Source organism: Camelus ferus, chromosome 9 (assembly GCF_009834535.1).
Source record: "Camelus ferus isolate YT-003-E chromosome 9, BCGSAC_Cfer_1.0, whole genome shotgun sequence".
NCBI lineage: Eukaryota > Metazoa > Chordata > Mammalia > Artiodactyla > Camelidae > Camelus > Camelus ferus.
This window is the reverse complement of record NC_045704.1, coordinates 6,774,664-6,792,218: the sequence shown is the minus strand read 5'-3', so window position 1 is coordinate 6,792,218 and position 17,555 is coordinate 6,774,664. Positions and strand designations below refer to the sequence as shown.

At 59.1% G+C, this 17,555-nt stretch overlaps 2 protein-coding genes across 7 annotated transcripts; both read right to left on the bottom strand.

Moving 5' to 3' along the window:
- Positions 1-1,402: 1,402 nt before the first annotated feature.
- SLC27A5 (solute carrier family 27 member 5) lies at positions 1,403-9,566 on the bottom strand. Of its 2 annotated transcripts, XM_006172601.3 has the most exons (10): positions 7,596-9,545; positions 7,011-7,220; positions 6,485-6,643; positions 4,431-4,555; positions 3,460-3,654; positions 3,286-3,376; positions 2,469-2,667; positions 2,119-2,216; positions 1,858-1,988; positions 1,403-1,777 (listed from the first exon to the last, which is right to left on the bottom strand). In XM_006172601.3, the coding sequence occupies exons 1-10, from the start codon at positions 8,272-8,274 to the stop codon at positions 1,601-1,603; spliced, it is 2,064 nt and encodes a 687-aa protein (XP_006172663.1). In that variant the 5' UTR covers positions 8,275-9,545; the 3' UTR covers positions 1,403-1,600. The 2 variants fall into 2 exon arrangements, with proteins under 2 accessions (XP_006172663.1, XP_032343334.1); XM_032487443.1 differs by lacking the exon at positions 1,403-1,777 and having other exon boundaries at positions 2,464-2,667; positions 7,596-9,566.
- Positions 9,567-9,691: 125 nt separating this feature from the next.
- Positions 9,692-14,497, bottom strand: ZBTB45 (zinc finger and BTB domain containing 45). Of its 5 annotated transcripts, none has more exons than XM_032487460.1 (3): positions 14,417-14,497; positions 11,051-12,335; positions 9,692-10,458 (listed from the first exon to the last, which is right to left on the bottom strand). In XM_032487460.1, the coding sequence occupies exons 2-3, from the start codon at positions 12,333-12,335 to the stop codon at positions 10,202-10,204; spliced, it is 1,542 nt and encodes a 513-aa protein (XP_032343351.1). In that variant the 5' UTR covers positions 14,417-14,497; the 3' UTR covers positions 9,692-10,201. The 5 variants fall into 5 exon arrangements, with proteins under 5 accessions (XP_032343351.1, XP_032343352.1, XP_032343350.1 ...); XM_032487461.1 differs by lacking the exon at positions 14,417-14,497 and adding an exon at positions 14,100-14,410; XM_032487459.1 differs by lacking the exon at positions 14,417-14,497 and adding an exon at positions 14,206-14,410.
- Positions 14,498-17,555: the final 3,058 nt, after the last annotated feature.

Genomic DNA, 17,555 nt, shown 5'->3' with positions numbered 1-17,555 from the left:
CACAAGCTCTGGGGTCTACAGACCCAGGTCTGAGTCCAGCACATGTCCTGGCACCCCTCTCTCCATGCATCCCAGCACATGGTACTCTGTTGATTGAGTGGATCTCTTTGGCCACATCCTGGATGTTAGCTTCTTCCATTAATAGGAAATGCAGTGACAGAGCCTCACTAGTCAGGGCCCCTTGAACTGGGCACAGGACTGCAGGATCCTCATCAGGGGGATGGCCACAATGCAACCCCCACTCACAGCATAGTACACACAAGAGAAGTGGATGCTGTACCATCTTAGGCTGGCACCAGGTGATGGGCAGCTGGGTGCAGGAACCCAGGGAAGCCTGGAAAGCAGTGTAGAGCAGGTCTTAAGGGATGGTCACAAGACCAGCAGGCAGTAGGGGTGACAGTGCCAGCCTCTGCTGCTCAATCTGTCTATTCCAAACTCCCAGGCTGGTTTCTACTCCCGGAGGGTACAAGGGCTCCAGGGGGACCAGTCCAGCCTCTGCTGCTATGTGCCCGCTGTCAAATGATATTGAACCTACTGTGTGCACCTGGAGGAAGTAGGCCTGGGCCAAAGCAAGGGTGGCCAGCCTGGGCTTCTGCTGCTGTGTTCACGCGGCCCAGCTCCTTTCCTAGCCAGAGCCTCTCCTGGAGGTAAGAGGCGTGTGAATGAACCTGATGACCTACTATGTGCAGGGAGGTGGGCTGAACCACATGGGCCTGGATCCGAGTCCAGCAGTGCATACCAGAGCCAGGAAGGGGATGTGGTTCCTTGAAGGGGAACACACTGGGCTTCCTTGGCCCTGAAGGGCAGAGAAATAGTCGGTGACAACAGGAACAGCCACATCCTGGAAAAGAACCATGGGCATGGCCTGCAGTGCCTGATCTGCTGTACTCAGGCTGCCCACAGTGCCTGGCTGTCCCAAACTAAAATGCCCAGGGACCCTTGGGGGCCTGACATTGCCCCGGGGACGTCACCCAGCCAGAACTGTTCCTGCTCACACCACCCTGCCTGCTGCTCCCACAGTGCCCCCAAGGGCACTTCTGGCCTCTAAGACACTTTAGACTCCATTCTCCAGAAGCCTCTGCATCTGTTCCCTCAATAGGGACTTGCCCCAGAGCCTTTGCCCATGCACCCTGCCAGACACACTCCTCTCCGAGTCACACTCACCCTTCCTGCGTCAGTCAAATGCCCTCCTCCCCATATCCTCCAGACCACACATCCACTGGCCCCACCTGGCCCCAGCCCCATCAGAGGCCACAGTGACCCAGAGACAGAATGAGCAATGTCATCTCTCCACAGTGGGCTGCTGGCTCCTCCCACACCCCTGGCCTTGCCCAGAAGGGCTACTCCTCCAGCGTGGGGCACTGAGCCCTGGACTCCTTGTTTCCCCAGCCAGGCAGACATCTGTGTATACATTCAAGTTTATTATTGCTCAGCCATGGGCCCAGGGTTGCCCCACACTGTGCAGCTGGGGATAAGGCCAGGCTGGGATTCATGACGACCCCCCCCACCATCAGGTCTGGGGTGGAGGTGACAGGACAAGTGCGGGTGGTGATCAGCGTTGGGCCTGGGGCCTTCAGATGTCTGTGGGCTGAACAGATGGTCAGAGTCTCCAGGTTCCCTCACACACTGCCCGGTATATGTCGGGCGTCAAGGGCCGGAAGGCTCGGGCCTGGTTGTCCAGCACGAACAGCGGGTCAGCAATGACACCCACATTGAAGGCTTCTCGTACCAACCGGGACTTCATCAGTTTGAACGTGCCTGTTATCTCCAAGGCGTCCTGCAGGGGCAGACTGTGACCTCCACTGCGACTGCCCACGCCCACCTCCCAACCATCTATTTCAGCCACCCCGAGCTCACCTGGATACGAATGAATTGGGGGATGGCGTAGGCAGGGAGCCAAGTGCGGACGTGCTGGTACATCTTCTGCCCGTCGAAGGTCCGGCCGGGGGCCAGCTGCACGGCAGCCATGCCCACCTTGCCCTCACACCCTGTGGGGCACATCTTTCACTCGGGGACCCACCTCACGATGCCCGCGGCTGACGCTCGCCTGGGTCCCAGCAGCTCTCCCACCTCCCACAAAGCTGTTGGGAGGCCTGGAATGAGGTGAACCCTCCGCACCTGGCACAGACACACCGTAGACGTTCACCTCCTGCAGGAAGTCCACCTGTGCCAGCACGCCCTCCACCTCTCGCGTGGACACGTTCTCCCCCTTCCACCTGAAGGGGGTCAGAGATGGTGCTGAGACCACGCCCCCGGGAGGGAGCCCCGCCTCCTGACCATCAGGCTACGCCCACCGGAACCCCACAGGCCCGCCCCTAGAAAGGGGAGGCCCCGCCTCTAGTCCACTAGGCCCCGCCTCGTCCTCACCAGGCTCTGCTCCCTCTGGAATCCGTAAGTCCCGCCCCTGGAAGGAAAGGCCCCGCCCCCTCCGCAATCCGGAGGTCCCGCCCCGTGGAAGCCCACCGGACCGGAAGGTGTCTCCGAGGCGGTCGCGGAAGCAGAGGAAGCCTTCCCGGTCCACGGTGAGCACGTCTCCAGAGTTGTAATAAACGTCGTTCGGGCGCCGCACGTTCCGCACCAGCTTCCTTTCCGACAGCTCCCGGGCTCCGCGGTAGCCCAGGAAAGGTTGGCGGCCTAGCACCTGGGTCAACAGGAGCCCGGCCTCCCCTGGGGGTAGGAGTGGGAGTTGCGGCATTAGCCGTGGCTGGGAACCTCAGGAGCCCACCGGACCGCGGCGCACTCTGCCAGGGAGGAGACGGAGAGAGACCCAGAGGTAGTGCCAGAGAGACCCAGACACGGATCCAGACAGAGACACAGAGACAGGGAGACAGCAAATGAGAGGTAGCAGGAGAGAGAAGGTGGCATCAGGAAGCCCACTAGAAACAGGAGACGGATACCCAGGATGGACGAGGGCAGAGGCCAATGGTGGAGGGAAGAGAGAGGCTGCGCCAGGACCTTGCAAGGCCCCAGGAGAAGGTACAGGACAAGAGATTAATGCCTGGGGCATGTGACTTCCACAGAGGCTCAAGAGAACAACTCAAGTGGACACCCAGAGACCCCGTGGAGCAGAAGGTTGAGGCAGAGGAGCTGGGCAGAGCTGAGAAGCTAGGAGGCAGAGGGCCCCATATGGTGGTCAGGCAGATGGGGATTCAGGGTCAGGGTGAGGGCAGCAGACACCACCACTGGGCACCAACCTTAAGGCTTTGGGTGGCTTTTTCCATCCACGGAGGAGATGGAGGGTTTCCACCCTTCCCACACCCAGGGGAGGTTCCCTGGCCCCTATACCTGGCCTCACAGGGATGCAGAGGCCCCGATTGTCCCTCACTGGCTCCTCAGTCTCCATGCTGAACTGTACAAGCTCGTAAGGGGACAGCATCTGAGTAGAGGGTTGGGGAGTGTCAGTAGAGGTCCTCTGGGCTCAGCCTCAATCAGGGCCACTACCACACTCAACACACTCACTCGAAGGAAGCAGCTTGTCTTGCCATGGGCCCCACAGCGCCCTGGATAGTTGACAAAGCCAACGTTGCCTTCGGTGGAGCCGTAGACTTCCCAGATCCGAATGGGGCCAAAGCGCTGCTGGAATGTCTCCCACACATCTGCCCGGAGTCCACTGCCAATCGCCAGGCGAACTGTATGTGTCCGGTCCTCTGGCCGCTGCAAGGACGTCCCAAGAAGGGTGAGAGGAGGTGCTCTGGGGCGTGCCCAGGAACCCTTCCCCAGGAGGGCTATCTTGGGTCCTTACCCAGGAGTTACCTAGTAGGTGATGAGGGGCCTACAACTAAAGGATCTACCCAGGTTCCTACTTGAGAGTAATAGTTATTTAGAGTCTATACCTGGAGAGTTACTTGCGGGGGTTACCTAGAGTGATACCTAGGGGTGACTGGAGGCCTCAACTGGGGTCTTACCTCAGGAGTCTTATATAGGGGTAGTTACCTGAAACTGGGGGGCAGTTAACTAGAGGCCTTACCAGGTGGGGTTACTTGGGGGCCTTACCTGAATGTAACCAGGGGAGTGACTTGAAACTTCATCTTGGGGAGTTATCTGGGGACCTTACTTGTGGGTAGTTACCTGGAGCCTCTCCCTGAGGGGTTACCTAGAGACTACTTGGAGGGATACCTGGGGACCTTGCTTAGAGACAGTTCCCTGGAGTTCATGTGATCCGTAAGGATAGGACCAGCTGTCATCTAGTGAGTTTACCCTGAGCCACAACCTGTTCTAGGCACTTGACCTGTTTAATTCTCACAATACCCTTTGAGGAATATCTGCCCAAGGTGGTGCAGCTGATCTTCAAAGGAGCCATGGTTGGAAACCTTGCGTGGGACTCATTATCTGCGCCTCGTGCCTGGGGTGTTTTCCCTGAGGGCCCTCGCTTGAGTCCTGGAAACCTCACCTGGGGTGTTCCCCTTGGAGCCCTAATCTTAGCACCTCACCTGGGGAGTGTTGCACAGGTACCGCAGGACCTCGCCCACGTACTGAATCACAGTCACACCATGCTGCCGACAGTCGTCCCAGAAGCAGGAGGCAGAGAACTTGGGGGCCAGGACACAGGTCACTCCTGGGAGGGAGGAGAGGAGAGGGCTTCAGGTCATGCTTCCAGGCTACTGTGAGAAGCTGCTTTGATCACCTGACTGTGGCCCCTGAAGCCCAGGGTCATCCTGTGTTGCTGGCCCAGCCAGAAGGGTTCCAATGAGAAGAGCATGGCCGAAACTGGGTTTGAATTCTGTCTCCAGTATGTGGAAAGCTCGGTGCCGGTACAGAGTGAGCACTGCTAAATGAGGACTGTGACTAGTAATTGTTCTTGACTGTGATGAATATCTAGCTGGGCAGGCGGGTAGGTGGCTGAAAAGGTGGGTGGAAGGATGGATGGGCAATGTATGGGCTGGTTGGTGGATGGATATATGGATGTTTTGAAGGGTGGACACGTGGATTAATAGATTTTAGGGGACTCTGCGTTCACCCCAGGAAAGTGCTCCCTCCTTTTCTGATCCCCTCCTCTGCTGCTGGCTCTGTGGATGGCACTCTCCCCACCTCAGCCCTCACCCTCAGCACAAGCCTGCAAGTTAAACATCCTCCCTGCGCTGAGAGGGACAGCTGTTCAGATGGTTGGTGAGGTAGCAAGTGTGTATCTTCTCTGAGGTTGTAGCTTGAGGGAGGTGGAACAGATGCCAGGTCCTTGTGAGTGACAGCTTTGTTAGCAACCCCTAGTGAAATGCCTGGATTCTGGAAAGGTCTTCAAGAGCTGGTAAAACCAGAGGGGAGGTGGATAGGAATTTTTCCACTTAAAGCTTCCCAATTCTTCTTAGCCTCTCTAAGGCAGGAATACAGTTTTGAGCAGCCTCCAGCATGACAAACTAGGAAGCACCACGCACTCCACCAAAACTCTTGGCCAGAATAATTGAACTGAGTCTAAAAACATCTCTGGAGGGCATGTCTAGTCTAATAGGAAATGTGGGAGGAAGAGGAGCAGAGACCAAACAAAAAAGTAAAATGAGAACACTTCAACTGCAAAAAGACAATTAAGACAATTGGGGAAATTTTAACAGAAAGTGCTTGTCAGATGATATCAGAGTTTCTATTTTTGTTTTTTTTTTATGATACCTTCTGCTTTTCTCACATTGCATTTTTACATTAGTTTAAACACAGTATATACAGTATATCATTTTACTCTTTTTTCCCAGTTAGCTGCATAGCAGAATCAGTTACTGTTAATTTTTTCAGGTGTGATAATCAGTGTGGTTACAATTTTTTAAGTCCTTACATGTTAGAGATACATACTGCAATATGTACAGGCAAAAAGATAGTGTCTAGAATGTGCTCTAAAATAATCCAGAAAGAAGGAAGGGAGCACATATGAAATAAAAGTGGCAACACGTTAACAGTTGCTGAGGCCGGGTGAGGATATGTGAGGCATTGTCAAACTACTTGCTCTGCTTTTGTGTGTTTTGAAATTATCCGTGATTTTTTTTAAATTATATAAAATATGAGAGTGAAAAAGACAAATGAGAGTAAGGGGGAGATGACAAACAAAACACAGAACAGCAAAATGCTGGTGGTGGCTGAAGCTGGGTGTTGGGATATGAGGATTCATGTAGAAAAGTTTAGAAATGTTTTTGTTTCAGTATTTTCCATGTTGAAATTTTAGAGGGAAAAAAAAAACAGACTGGAGAGCTCACAGTCTGAATTCATGGTCAGGCGTCTAGGGTGCCAGCGGGTGGAACACTTGGTGAGTGGTCCCTCACTGGCCCCACCAGCGACAAGAATTGACGTGAGTGACCAACATTCATACCAGCTCTTGTCACCTCCTGACCACGGTACAGCTACTGAGGACTACGTGGGGGTCCAGGCCTCTGTCCTCATGATCCTGGAGCTGCTGTGTGTCCCTTGTCAGAGGTGAGAACCTGGGGTGCTGGGTAACCTCTGGGGCCTCATCACCCTGACATCTGGTCTGGTGTTCCTGGGCAGGGGAGCTCAGAGGAGGGCTTACCAAGCTCCAGGCAGCTGAGGACCCCAAGGACGAGCCCCATCGTGTGGTATAGAGGCAGGACCGAGTAGACTACGTCGTCAGCTGTGACCCCAAACAGGGTCAGCATACTGCTTATGTGCAGCACCCGCTCGTAGGTGAGGATGGCTGGCTTCGGGAGCCCTGGGGGTGAAGGGACAGGAGTGAGGTGGTGCAAGGACGGCACGAGGGGCCAGCAGGCCAAAGTGGGTCTCCATGCCCAGGTCTGCACCGCCAGGGGTTTGAGGCTCTTGAAAGGAGGTGAAGTGTGGGACCTGTGCGTGGGTTTGGGAGGACAAGTTGGATTGGGGTTCAGAAGCTGAACTCCAAAGCTCAGGGTTTCGGTGGCTGTTTACTTAAGGGCAAGGCAGGACTCTGGCGCTGACCACTCAGATAACATTGGGGGTCAAGGTTCAGGCCAGGTGTCACAATCAAAGGGCAGGGTGGGTTTCAGAGGTCCAGTCTGAGGCACAGTTCAGAGGTTGGGGCAAGGACAGCTGGGCACCCTCACCGGTGGTCCCTGAGGTGTAGATGAACAGGGCTGGACTCCGCGGCTTGATCTCAGCTCGCAGCTCAGCGGGCACAGGGTCTGGGGGCGCGGCCTCAAGGGCGGCGCCCAGAGCCCCCACCCCCAGCGTCGGGGAGGAGTAGCTGAGGTAGAAGCAGCGGATGTCTTCTGCCTGCAGCTTGGGAAGCACCTCCTCCAGGTTCTCCCGGAGGTCTGCAGGGATGGGGCAGAGGAGGAACTTAGGAGAAGGGACCCGAGACCCAGAGATGGGCAGGGGAACCACTGCTAGTCACAGAGGAAGCAGCCAGCAGAAAAAAAAAAAAATCACCTAAGCTCTAAAGAGCCCCATAATTAGTTTTTTGGGGCAGAGAAGATTGCAATGTCCATGGTGAAGAAAAAACAAAACTGGTGCCCACAGAATGACTTCCCAGTAGCTAAGTTTTGACCCTAATTGCCTGTGAGGGTGGATAGGGTGCACAGAGCCCTTGTCCAGGCCCCACCAGGACCCTCTGAACAGCAGTCCTCCACGTCTGTCCCCAGTCCCTGTCCCCACCCCCTCCGACCTCCGCTGGTCTCTGTGGTCCTCACCTGGGTCCACTATCAGCACCTGAGCCCCAGAGCTCAGCACTGCGTGCACCAGAGGCGCCCCCCGGCTGTGCGGGTTGATCCAGGCCACCGGACAGCCCAGCTTGGCTAGCCCCAGCCACAAGGCCAGGGCAGCCATGGTCTGTGAAGGCAGCATCAGGAGGGCGGTGGGCTCCCTGGCATGCAGGCCCAGGGCACCACCCAGCTCAGCTCTCATGGCCCATGCTGCCCGGCAGGCTTGGGCGTCCAGCTCCCTGAAGGTGACCGACTGGCTCCCTGGCCCCGTCCACACCAAGATCGTGCGCCCTGGCTGGGCTCGCGCCCACCGCTCAAAGGAATCTACGAAGGTATCAGGCCTCCGACGGTTCAGGCGCACCCAGGTCTTCAGGCCCAGGCAGAGGATGCTGAAGGTGTAGTTCAGGTCAGCAGGCAGCCAGCGCAGCGCTGGGGGTGGCTGTGCTGGCAGCAGGGCCAGTGTGATGGCCACAGCTGCCACACTCAGCCAGGGGGGCATCCAGGGGCCCAGCCAGGGCCACCCCAGCAGGGCCAGCCCCAGAAGCACCAAGCAGATGGAGTCTCCCAGGAGCCAGCGCAGCACCAGGGCCACTACTGCTGGCCATGCTGACTGCCCCAGGCCTCCCACCAGCAACAGCAAAAAGGCCAGACGCCACCCGATGTCCATGGCACCTGCTTCTGCCTCAGAAATGTCCAGGAGTGCTCACTGCCCAGGTTGACAGCCCATTGGCCCCACCCCCTGGCTGTGGCCCAGGCTCTGTTAACCAGGGTGCTGGCTTCAGGACTCTGCACGCAGCTCTTCTCAGCCCCACCTGTCTGCTTCGCTCTGCTGGGTCTTCTGCATGGCTCCAGTACCCCTTCCCCTGTCCCACCCACTGTGTGCCAGGCACTTGGGAAACAGGCAGAAATCCTTGCTTGCAGAGAACTGCACTTTCAGTCAGGCCAAATGCAAAATCAGCAGGCTACCAAAGCAACTCTGGCTGTGAGCACTGCCTACCTGTCTGCAAACCTCACCAGGAGGTTCTCCTGTGGCACCTACTTAATCTGATCCACGGGGAGATGGGGCCTGGCCAGGGTGAGCCACTAGACTCTTGCCAGGTACACAGCAGGTACGCTGTAAGCATGTGAAAACTGCAGTGCCTGAATTGAAACCTAGCTCTGACCAACCCCCCCCAACCCATGTGTTCCACTCTCTGCAGCACTCTACATCAGTGGGGACCATGCTCAGGATTCAGGAGGCTGAATGTGGGTCTGGCAGTCTATGCACCATTGGACCTGAAAAGCCTTCGCCCCTCATCTCTGGGAGGCATTCACGGGGTAGTGCAAGGAAATGTTGCTATTGGCCCAGGAGCATGGCAAGTTGGGCCAGGGCAGCACACCACTGACCACACCCACTTCAACTGGCTCCCCATGCTTTGGATAGGGTGCCCAGGCCATGGCCGGCAATGGACAGAGGCAGGAGGAAAGTAGCCTGGACCTGACACTGGCCAGCCAGCTTCAGCAGCCCTGTGAGCAGTCGAAGAGTTCTGGCTGCTGCTTTCTGTCCTTCCCCCACCCAGCCCTGCCTGACACTACAGCACCTGCCGCCCAGGGCAGTTATCCTGGGGCTCAGATCCCCTAATGGCAGCATGGCCACAAAGACCCTCTGTGCTCTCCAAAAGTGAGGTGCTCAAACCATCATGTCCATAGGGAAGGGGGAGGGGAATCTGAAGGCAGGGAGTCTGGCTGGAAGAAAAGGGTAGGGGGGCGGGGGGTGCTTGAAATCTGCGCCTTGGACAGCAGTCGCAGGACTGTAGTCAGGGATTTCCCACACGTGGCCTCCTTCTCCTGAGAACCACCTCAAATGGGGCTGGCCTGAACCCCTCCCCACAGGGCCGAGGGCTCTAGGAGAGCCAAGCACCAGTCATGAGCACCCCACTCCCACCCAGAGAACAGAGGTACGAGATGGCAAAGTGGACCATCCTGTCCCAACCCAAGGGAGCCCAAGGAGCGGCAGGGGTGCTGGCCAGGGATAGGGGCACCAGGACCCAAGGCCCACAGCCGATCTGTGAAGGCGAGGAACACAGGCGTCCCAGAGCTCGTAATTCAGTACTTGGGGCCCATGGTCCAGTCCTTTATTACAGAGCAGGGGCTCCCAGACTAGGCCTCTGTCCATGACGGGTCCACCTGAGACTCCTTAGATGCCAGATGAGGGAGTAGCTCGGGGTGGGGCGCGAGGGACCTCGACCGGCCTAATACAGGAGCAGCCCTAGACTCCGCCCACTCACGGGAGAGGGAGGGGAGTGAATCCCAGCTGGAGTCAAGAATCCTGGGCTCGGCACCATGGGTGAGTCCTGGTTCAGGCTGGAGATGATCCAGTTTCCAGAGGTGGTCGGGTCCTCGACCAGCCCGCCACCGCCCCGAGGGTCTGAATACGTGGGAGGAGAGGAGTGAGGCGAGCTGGGCTGGAGAAAAGGGTGGAAGCAGAAGGAAGGCCTGCGCTGAGGAAAAAGCGTGGTTTGGCTGCGAGAACGTGGTCCAGGTGCCGCAGCAGGTGTCGCCTCCTCGGTGCGCGCTGCCGACCCCGGGGGGAGTGGTCAGGCCCCAGGCCAGGGTCAGGGCGCAGGGTGCGCTGCCAGGTGGCGCTCCAGCAGCGCGCGGTGCGAGAAGACCTTGCCGCAGGCAGGGCAGGGCGCGCGCTCTGGCCGGTGGGTGCGCATATGCACGTTGAGCGAGCTCTTCTGCGTGAAGCGCTTGGCGCAAACAGCGCACTGGAAGGCGCGCACGCCCGTGTGCGTGACCATGTGCTTGAGCAGGTAGTCGCGCAGCGAGAAAGATCGCCAGCACACGGCGCATTGATGGGGCTTCTCCCCTGAGGGCGACAAAGGCAGGCAGCGCACTCAGGTCAGCTGGGAAGGGGCCCCGGGGTGCCTTTGTCAGGTAGGGACTCTACTCCTCACCCGGACCAACCTTCAACTCAGAATCCCCCCGCCCGGCAGGGACGGACCTCTCCCAGACCCTTAGGGTCAAACCTGTGTACCACTGCCTGTCAGTGTCCCACAACTCCAACAGGTAGAGAACCCCGCAGGTCTAGGACATCGTTCCCCATCGAGGCTGACCACTCAGGTCTACCCCACCTCCAGGGACCTCCCAGCCCCCAAACGCACAGCATCTGGCACAGGGCTGGGTGCCCCTCCCCCACCCCTACCACGCCAAGAGAGCATTCTGAACTCTCTGGACGCTGGCCACCGTTCTGAGGACAGTCCAGCAAGGCCAGTATCTTTACACTGGACCTGCCCCCTCTCTGCTGGCCGCCATAATGTCCCCGGGGTGAGAGTAGGATGCCCCCCTCACCTTGAATCAGAGAAGGGATGACAGGCTGTGTCTACCCCTAAGGTCTTCAAGTATTAACAAAAAAGCCTGTCTCCAATGATCAAGGGGCTCAGAGACCCACCCCGACTCACCCGAGTGGATGAACATGTGCTTGGTGTAGTTTTTCCGAGAGCTGAACGTCTTGCGGCAGTGACTGCACTCGTAGGCGGGCGGCTCGGCCCCCGGGGCGCGCGCAGTGGTTGTCGAGGGGGCCACGGTGGGAGCGGCCGGTGGGGCCGAGGCTTCCCCCAGAGGCGCGCTGGGAGCTGCGTCTGGCTGGAGCGAAGGGTAAAAGGCGGGCGGGGGCGCGGGGGCCGGCCCAGAGGGCGCGGGAGGGGTTTGCGCAGGTGTCCCGGGAGCGCCCAGATGAAAGGGGAAAAGCGCGACAGGCGGCCCAGGGGTCTTCACGCCAGGTGGACGGGGTACAGACAGGACGCAGTCGGGCGGGGCCGGGGTCTCGGTGGGACAGCCTTCAGGGGCGGTTTGATCCCGGTCTTGCCAAGAGGAGACGTAGCTGTCGGGGAACACGTCCTCGGCCGCAGAAGTCCCCCGGAGGAAGTCCCTCCCGTCTCCGCCGTAATCAGAGAGGCCGGCGGGCGCAGGCGGCTCCTCGCGCGCTGCATCAGCGGCCGCGGGGAGGAAGCCCGCGGTGCAGTCGGGGAAAGAAGGGGGCGCCTGGCCCTCACCCGGGCCGCCACCTTCGCCATCCTCGCCGTCGGTCTCGTCATCTGTCTCCTCGTCGTCGTCGTCACCGCCGTCGTCTGGGGCCGCGGTCAGAGCGGGGTCGGCATCTGAGCCCTCCGCCTTGGCAGAAGCGGGGGGCGCAGGCAGCTGCAGGCGCGCGGGCTGGCGTTGCTTGCGGCTGTGCGCGGCACCGGTGTGGCCTGGGGGTCGGGCGGCCAGCAAGTGGCGCAGGCGGTGGCGCAGCTGCGCGGGCGCGAGCGGCGGGGGCACTGGCGTTGGCAGGGGCGCGGGCGCGGGGGTGCCCGAGGCAGGGGCGCGGGCGCGGGCGATGATCTGTGTGCATTCGTCGATCACCGTCTGGATGCGCAGCACCGACGCGGCTGTGAGCACCTGCAGCGCTTCACCCTGCGCCACCACTAGCGAGCCGCTGTAGAGGAACTCGACGAGCTGGCGCACTGTCTGCGCGGGCACCACAGGGGGCACGCGGATCTCGGAGTGGCCGAGCAGCAACTTGTCCTGGAAGAAGGGCGAGCCAGCGGCCAACACACAGCGATGTGCACGCAGTGAAGCCTCGCGGATGCGCACAGTCACGTCACAGAAGTGCCCACCCAGCCGCTGCCCGTTGAGGGTCTCAAGCAGAGAGCGGGAGAAGTTCTGCAGGTGAATGTGATGCACCGCCTCGGTCGCCGCCATCTGCACCGAACAAGGGGGTGTGAGTGAGGGGAAGTCAGACGGGGACCGCCCCCCTCTCTGCTTCAGCGTTCCCATCCCTTCAGCGGGACAGGGCCCAAGGGTGACCCACACCCCAGGCTCCAGGATCCTCAGCCCTCTCCAACGCCCCTGGTCTCCTCGAAGTCCTGGTCACCAACACAGCAGGACGCCCCGCCCCCACTCCAGGACTTCTGCAGCCCCCTCTGCCTCCACAGCCCCCAGCACACCGCTGGGAGAGGGTTGGGGGTACCAAAGGTTTGCCCCCTCCCGTTCTTGCTTCCTGCCAGAAGTGGGGAGGACCAGGGCTCCTGTCCCCCATCCTGCCCCACCCATTCACCCTTTCCCTAACTCCCAACATCCATAAGCCTTCCCCACGTCCCCTTCCCGTCGTCCTCCGAGGGGACAGTCCTGTGGAGAAGAGGGCAGAAACCCTTATCTAGAACAGGCTGCCAGGTCTCACCCACTCCCCACCCTGCTGGCTGTGGCTCCCACTGCTAGAAACTTCTTTCTGATCTCCCCTTGACACAGTCCTCAACCTTTGGAGCATCTAAGGCCCTGTGCAGACCCAGGTCTGCTGCCTCAAAACCTGGTTGTATTAACTGAGTGTATACGGAGGTCTTTGCAGCAGGGAGGCTGGCACGACCTGCCTCTGGGGCTAAGCGATTGGGGGTGAGCATAGTCACAAAGAGCTGAGAGGCGGTTGGGCCTTAGTCTGGCAGGTGCCCTACTAGAGGAAGATACATGGTCTCTGGCAGACCCCAGCACAGCTGGTAGGAGATGCCTCCTGCAGCCTGGTGCTTCCTGGAATCTTGATGGAGCCTGTGGGGTGCAGGGTGTGAGTTTGCCATAGAAAGGGGGCCTGTGCACTGCACAGAGGGGTGTAATTGGCTGAGTGCAGCTGGAGCAACAGAGGCCTCGAGATAGGCATGGCTGAGCAATCTGGAAGCTTCTTGTTAAACTGTGGCCTTGAAATCCCAGCACTGCCCACCCTCAGGTACCGGAAAGGGGAGGGAGTACTGCCCCCCAGCAAACTCTAGGAATCTGAGAAGCTCTGCTGCTTCACCATCAAACAGGCACCACGCCTGCTAGGCCTGTTTCCCCTCTATCAGATAAGGCATGAGATACCTGGCTCACCTTGCACTGAGGCCACACACACCTCCAGTCAATCCAGACACAGGATATACCCTGAGACCCGCCCATTCTGCACCAGCCTGGCTCAGGTGGGGTCACAGCCCCAGAGTGAGGCCTCTCTTAACCCTCGGGGTCTACTGGGGTCTCAGACTCACGCCCTCTGGCTCCTTATGCCCAAACCACCTTTCCTTTGCTGAGGTCATACATGCTCCACATCTGACCCCTCAGACCACTTTGCATACCTCTACTGCCCCAGTAACCTCCTCCCGGCCCCCCACCTCCTGGTCTATTCCCTACGCGACAGGCAGAGGGAGCCTGTTCAGACCTAACAGATCAGGACCCTCCTTAGCTCAGAGCTCCTCATGGCAGTTCCTTGAACAGGCCAAGTCTGCACGTGCCATTACCTCTACCACAAACACCCTTCACTGTCTTTATTCACCCAGCATCTAAAGAATTCCAAATCCGTGCCCGGGCGACGAGGGAAGAAACCTGCGCCTCAATCCGTGGGGACTGAACCCTTCCTCTTACGATCCTTCCCCTCCCTGCTCCCCGGCAGGCTCCGATTACAGGGCAGGTGCAGCAGAGCCTTCTGGGCGCTTCGGAACAAAGGCCCACCTTGAGACGCTGCACCCAAGCATCCTCACCACCACGCTTTGGCGCACACCATGCTCATTGCTGTGATCACCCTCTCCCGTTCTCTGCGCCATTGCTCATGCCTCACCCTGAGACCAGCGCCCTTCTCTGATCTGCTGCCGCCGTACCCGCTCCAGACCCAGCCGGCCTAGGTTTCCCGCCTCCGCGCCCTGCCCCAGTCCTGCAGCGCCCCCTCACGTATGCAGCGCGCGCTCCAAGCCTAGCGCGGCCGCCCCTGCCGTGGCACGCCCCAGCCTCCCCGCCGGCCCTGCGGCAGGGGGATGCCCGCCTGACCCCACCTCCGGCTCCTCCTCAGGCACCAGACCGGGCAGTGGCCGCCTCCAGCTCACCACCTCCGGGGCTGCACTTCCGGGCCACAAGGCCCGCGGAACCAAATTCCGCAGCCGCTGCGGCGCGGGGAAGTACTAGGTCAGTGCACGTTTCCGGTGTCTCCATGGAGATCAGCCGCCGCCACCAGGACGCACTTCCGGCTCTCGTCTGGGAACCAAAGTCGCAGGAGCGAGGGCAGCTTGCGGCGTCCCCTAGAGACGGGGCGGGGGCGGGGCCTGCGCTGTCACTCTTCGGGCCACGCCCCCTCACGTGTGCTGGGCGAGAATGAGGGTGAGAGGGCTCTCTGCGCTGAAGACCCGGGAGGGTCCCGGCAGGCTTGAACCCAACCACATCCGGGAGTCGGTTTCCTCCTCGTAACCTGGGTGCGAGCAGCAGCAGAGCTCGCCCTGGTGTCGGACTCCAGCCCGGTGTGGGGCCTGGGGGCTGCGAGTGGGATGCGGCCCGGCTCTGAGCCGCGTCCCAGGTAGAAGGTGGAGGCAGCTGACTCGATGCCCCTACAGCAGGCCCACCTTCCCCAGGGCGAATAGTGAACAAGTAAACGTCCACTGAACGCCCTCTGCAGGCCCCACTCTGGGGCGGCACTCAGAAGAGAAAGGGAGTTGGGGCCGAGATGGATGGTACGTCTTCCAGGAGGGTGGTGCGTGCGTGGCCAGACTCCAAAGACCAGAAGGCACTTTAGGGGACAGAATCGTGGGAAGAGTTCTCTGGGCAGAGGAACAGCCTTGGTCTGTTGGCTGTCCACCACACCCATGACCCAGGCCCCCTAAATGGTGAGGCTGCGGTGGTAGGCTTCCTGGGCCCACACATGGGGGCTGAAGGGTGACAGGCGGGCCTGGACCTCAGTGGACCCCAGGCCTTTTGCAGCAGGCGTGGAATCTGGCGCGGAGGGGCCTGACTTCTCAGCTGCCAGTATAGGGACAAAGTCAGCGTGCTTGCTTCCCACCTTAGGTAGCTGCTGAGCCAGTGTGATGAAGGTTAGGAAAGGGAGGGGATATGCTGGTGGGGAGACCACTGTCCCCAGCGGCAGCCTGTTCCATGGCCCGTGCCCTGAGGAACCTCATTAAAATCTGAATCTCATGGCCTTATTGTCCTCATCCAGAATCTGGGCCCCTCACCATGGCCTACCCAGCTCACAGGGTCTCCTCCATCCAACCTCTCCTCCCCAGTTCCTATCACTGCTAATTCTTCTCTGGCTTTACAGGCCCCTTGCTGTGCCCACCTCGACCTGTGAGGCCAGGGGTTCAACTGTGTCCTTCACCTTGACAGGCAGCTGCTGCCCAAACTGTGACCCAAACAGGAGTGGAGGTGCCAACAGCTGCTTCACCCTGCCCTGCACCTGATTCCATAGGACTCTGGGGCATTAGGTCAGAATTCTGAAAATGCCTCCTCCAACATTCTATGCCCAAATGCCCAGACCTGTGAACAGTTACAGTACATGGCAGACATAATAAAGGTTACTAATCAGCCGACCTTAAAGGAGGAGATTGTCCTGCAGTGTTTGAGTGGGCCCAAGGGAACCATGAGGGCCCTTAGAGGCAGAAGCAGAAACAGACTTGAAGGAGGAGAAGGAGGCCAGGGCTTTGAAGGTGGGAGGCCCACGTGACAAGAAATATGGGGGGGGGGTTGAGTCGAGAATCTGAGAAGGGCCCTGGGAGACAGCCAGCAAGAAAACAGGGACCTCATTCCTACCCTGCATGGAACTGGGTTCTGCCAACAACCTGACTGAGATAGGAAGCCGGCTCTTCCCCAGAACTTCCAGATGAGAGCCCGGCCCTGCCCACAGCATCATGGCATCCTGTGTGAGATCCAAGCAGAGTACGCTGCCCAGGTTTCTGACCTACAGAACGGTGAGCTAATAATTGATGTTTTCAGCCACAGAGTTTGTCGTAATGTGTTAAGTAGCAACAGAAAATGAACACAGCTGCCAGAGACTCAGGGCCTTCGCACAGGAAATCTGATAAATACCTGCCGATTGCCTGTCTCTTGCTGAATGCTTTATTCCTGCCTTACCAGCGTGTATTAGGCACTGTGGTGGTCTCATCTCCCATCCTACGAGCAGAGGGACTCCCGCGTAAGAGAGGGAACCAGCCATCCAGGTGTGGCTGAAACAGCATCAGGGCAAGTGGAAAGGCATATGTGAGGGCTGTAAGCAGGGAGGGTGGCCCTCCTTTGGGAGAGGCAGGTGAGAGAATTGTGGGCTGAGCTGCTGTCGGGGTGGAGGTGGAGACCACAGTCCCATCAGCGTGTTTAAAGGACCGTGGGGACAGTGGCGGCCCACACAAGAGGCCCAGAAGACAGCAGTGGCTGCTCAGGCCTCAGTAGGGAAAGCCAGAAGGGGACAGATTCAGGGTAGGAAGGAGAGGGCAGAAAAGTTCTCAGCAGAAGAGGGTGAGAGGGAGGATCTGGCCAGGAAGGAGTGTGGGAGGCAGGAGGAAAATCCCAAACCTGACCCCTCTCAAGTGGCAAAGGGATTGGGAGCTGTGGCCTCCAGCATCACAAGCCTTGAGAAAAATATCTATTTCGCTTTTCTTTCCAAAGACCTTGTGCGGTGATTGCGGGGTCATCTCAGGGAATAAATAGGGTGGCTGAGGACACAGGTTTAATCAGCTAGGGAGGGGCCGAAGTGGCCTGTGAATACTGAAAATGGCAGACCAGATCTGAGAGTCTTAGAGGCAGTGGGGGAGAAGGAGCAGGCGACACTGGCCAACCATCGAGGGAAGAACCCGTAAGCTCCTTCCTAAGCCCACCAAGGCGGAGAATCCCGATCTACACACACACCGCTTATGTCAGGAGTCAGAGGGCTCAGCCTCTGCTCCCAGGTCACCCAGGGTCCCAGCCCCTCTCTACCCTTCTTCTGTAGCAGCCACTGCCCATGGGTGAAGCCCAGTGTTCAGGTCTCTAGGCCAGCCCTAGTCTAGGTGGGTCTGGTCTGTGCCAGGTGTGTGATGCAGGGCTCAGACCCTGGTGCACACCTCCGTCTGCTGGGAGCATCCCTCAGCCCAGGGGCTGAACACTGAGTGTGGCCCCAGAGGGATGCCTTCCGGTCAAGGCAGATAGGGTGGAAGCAGGTACCTGTGGTCGGTCCTG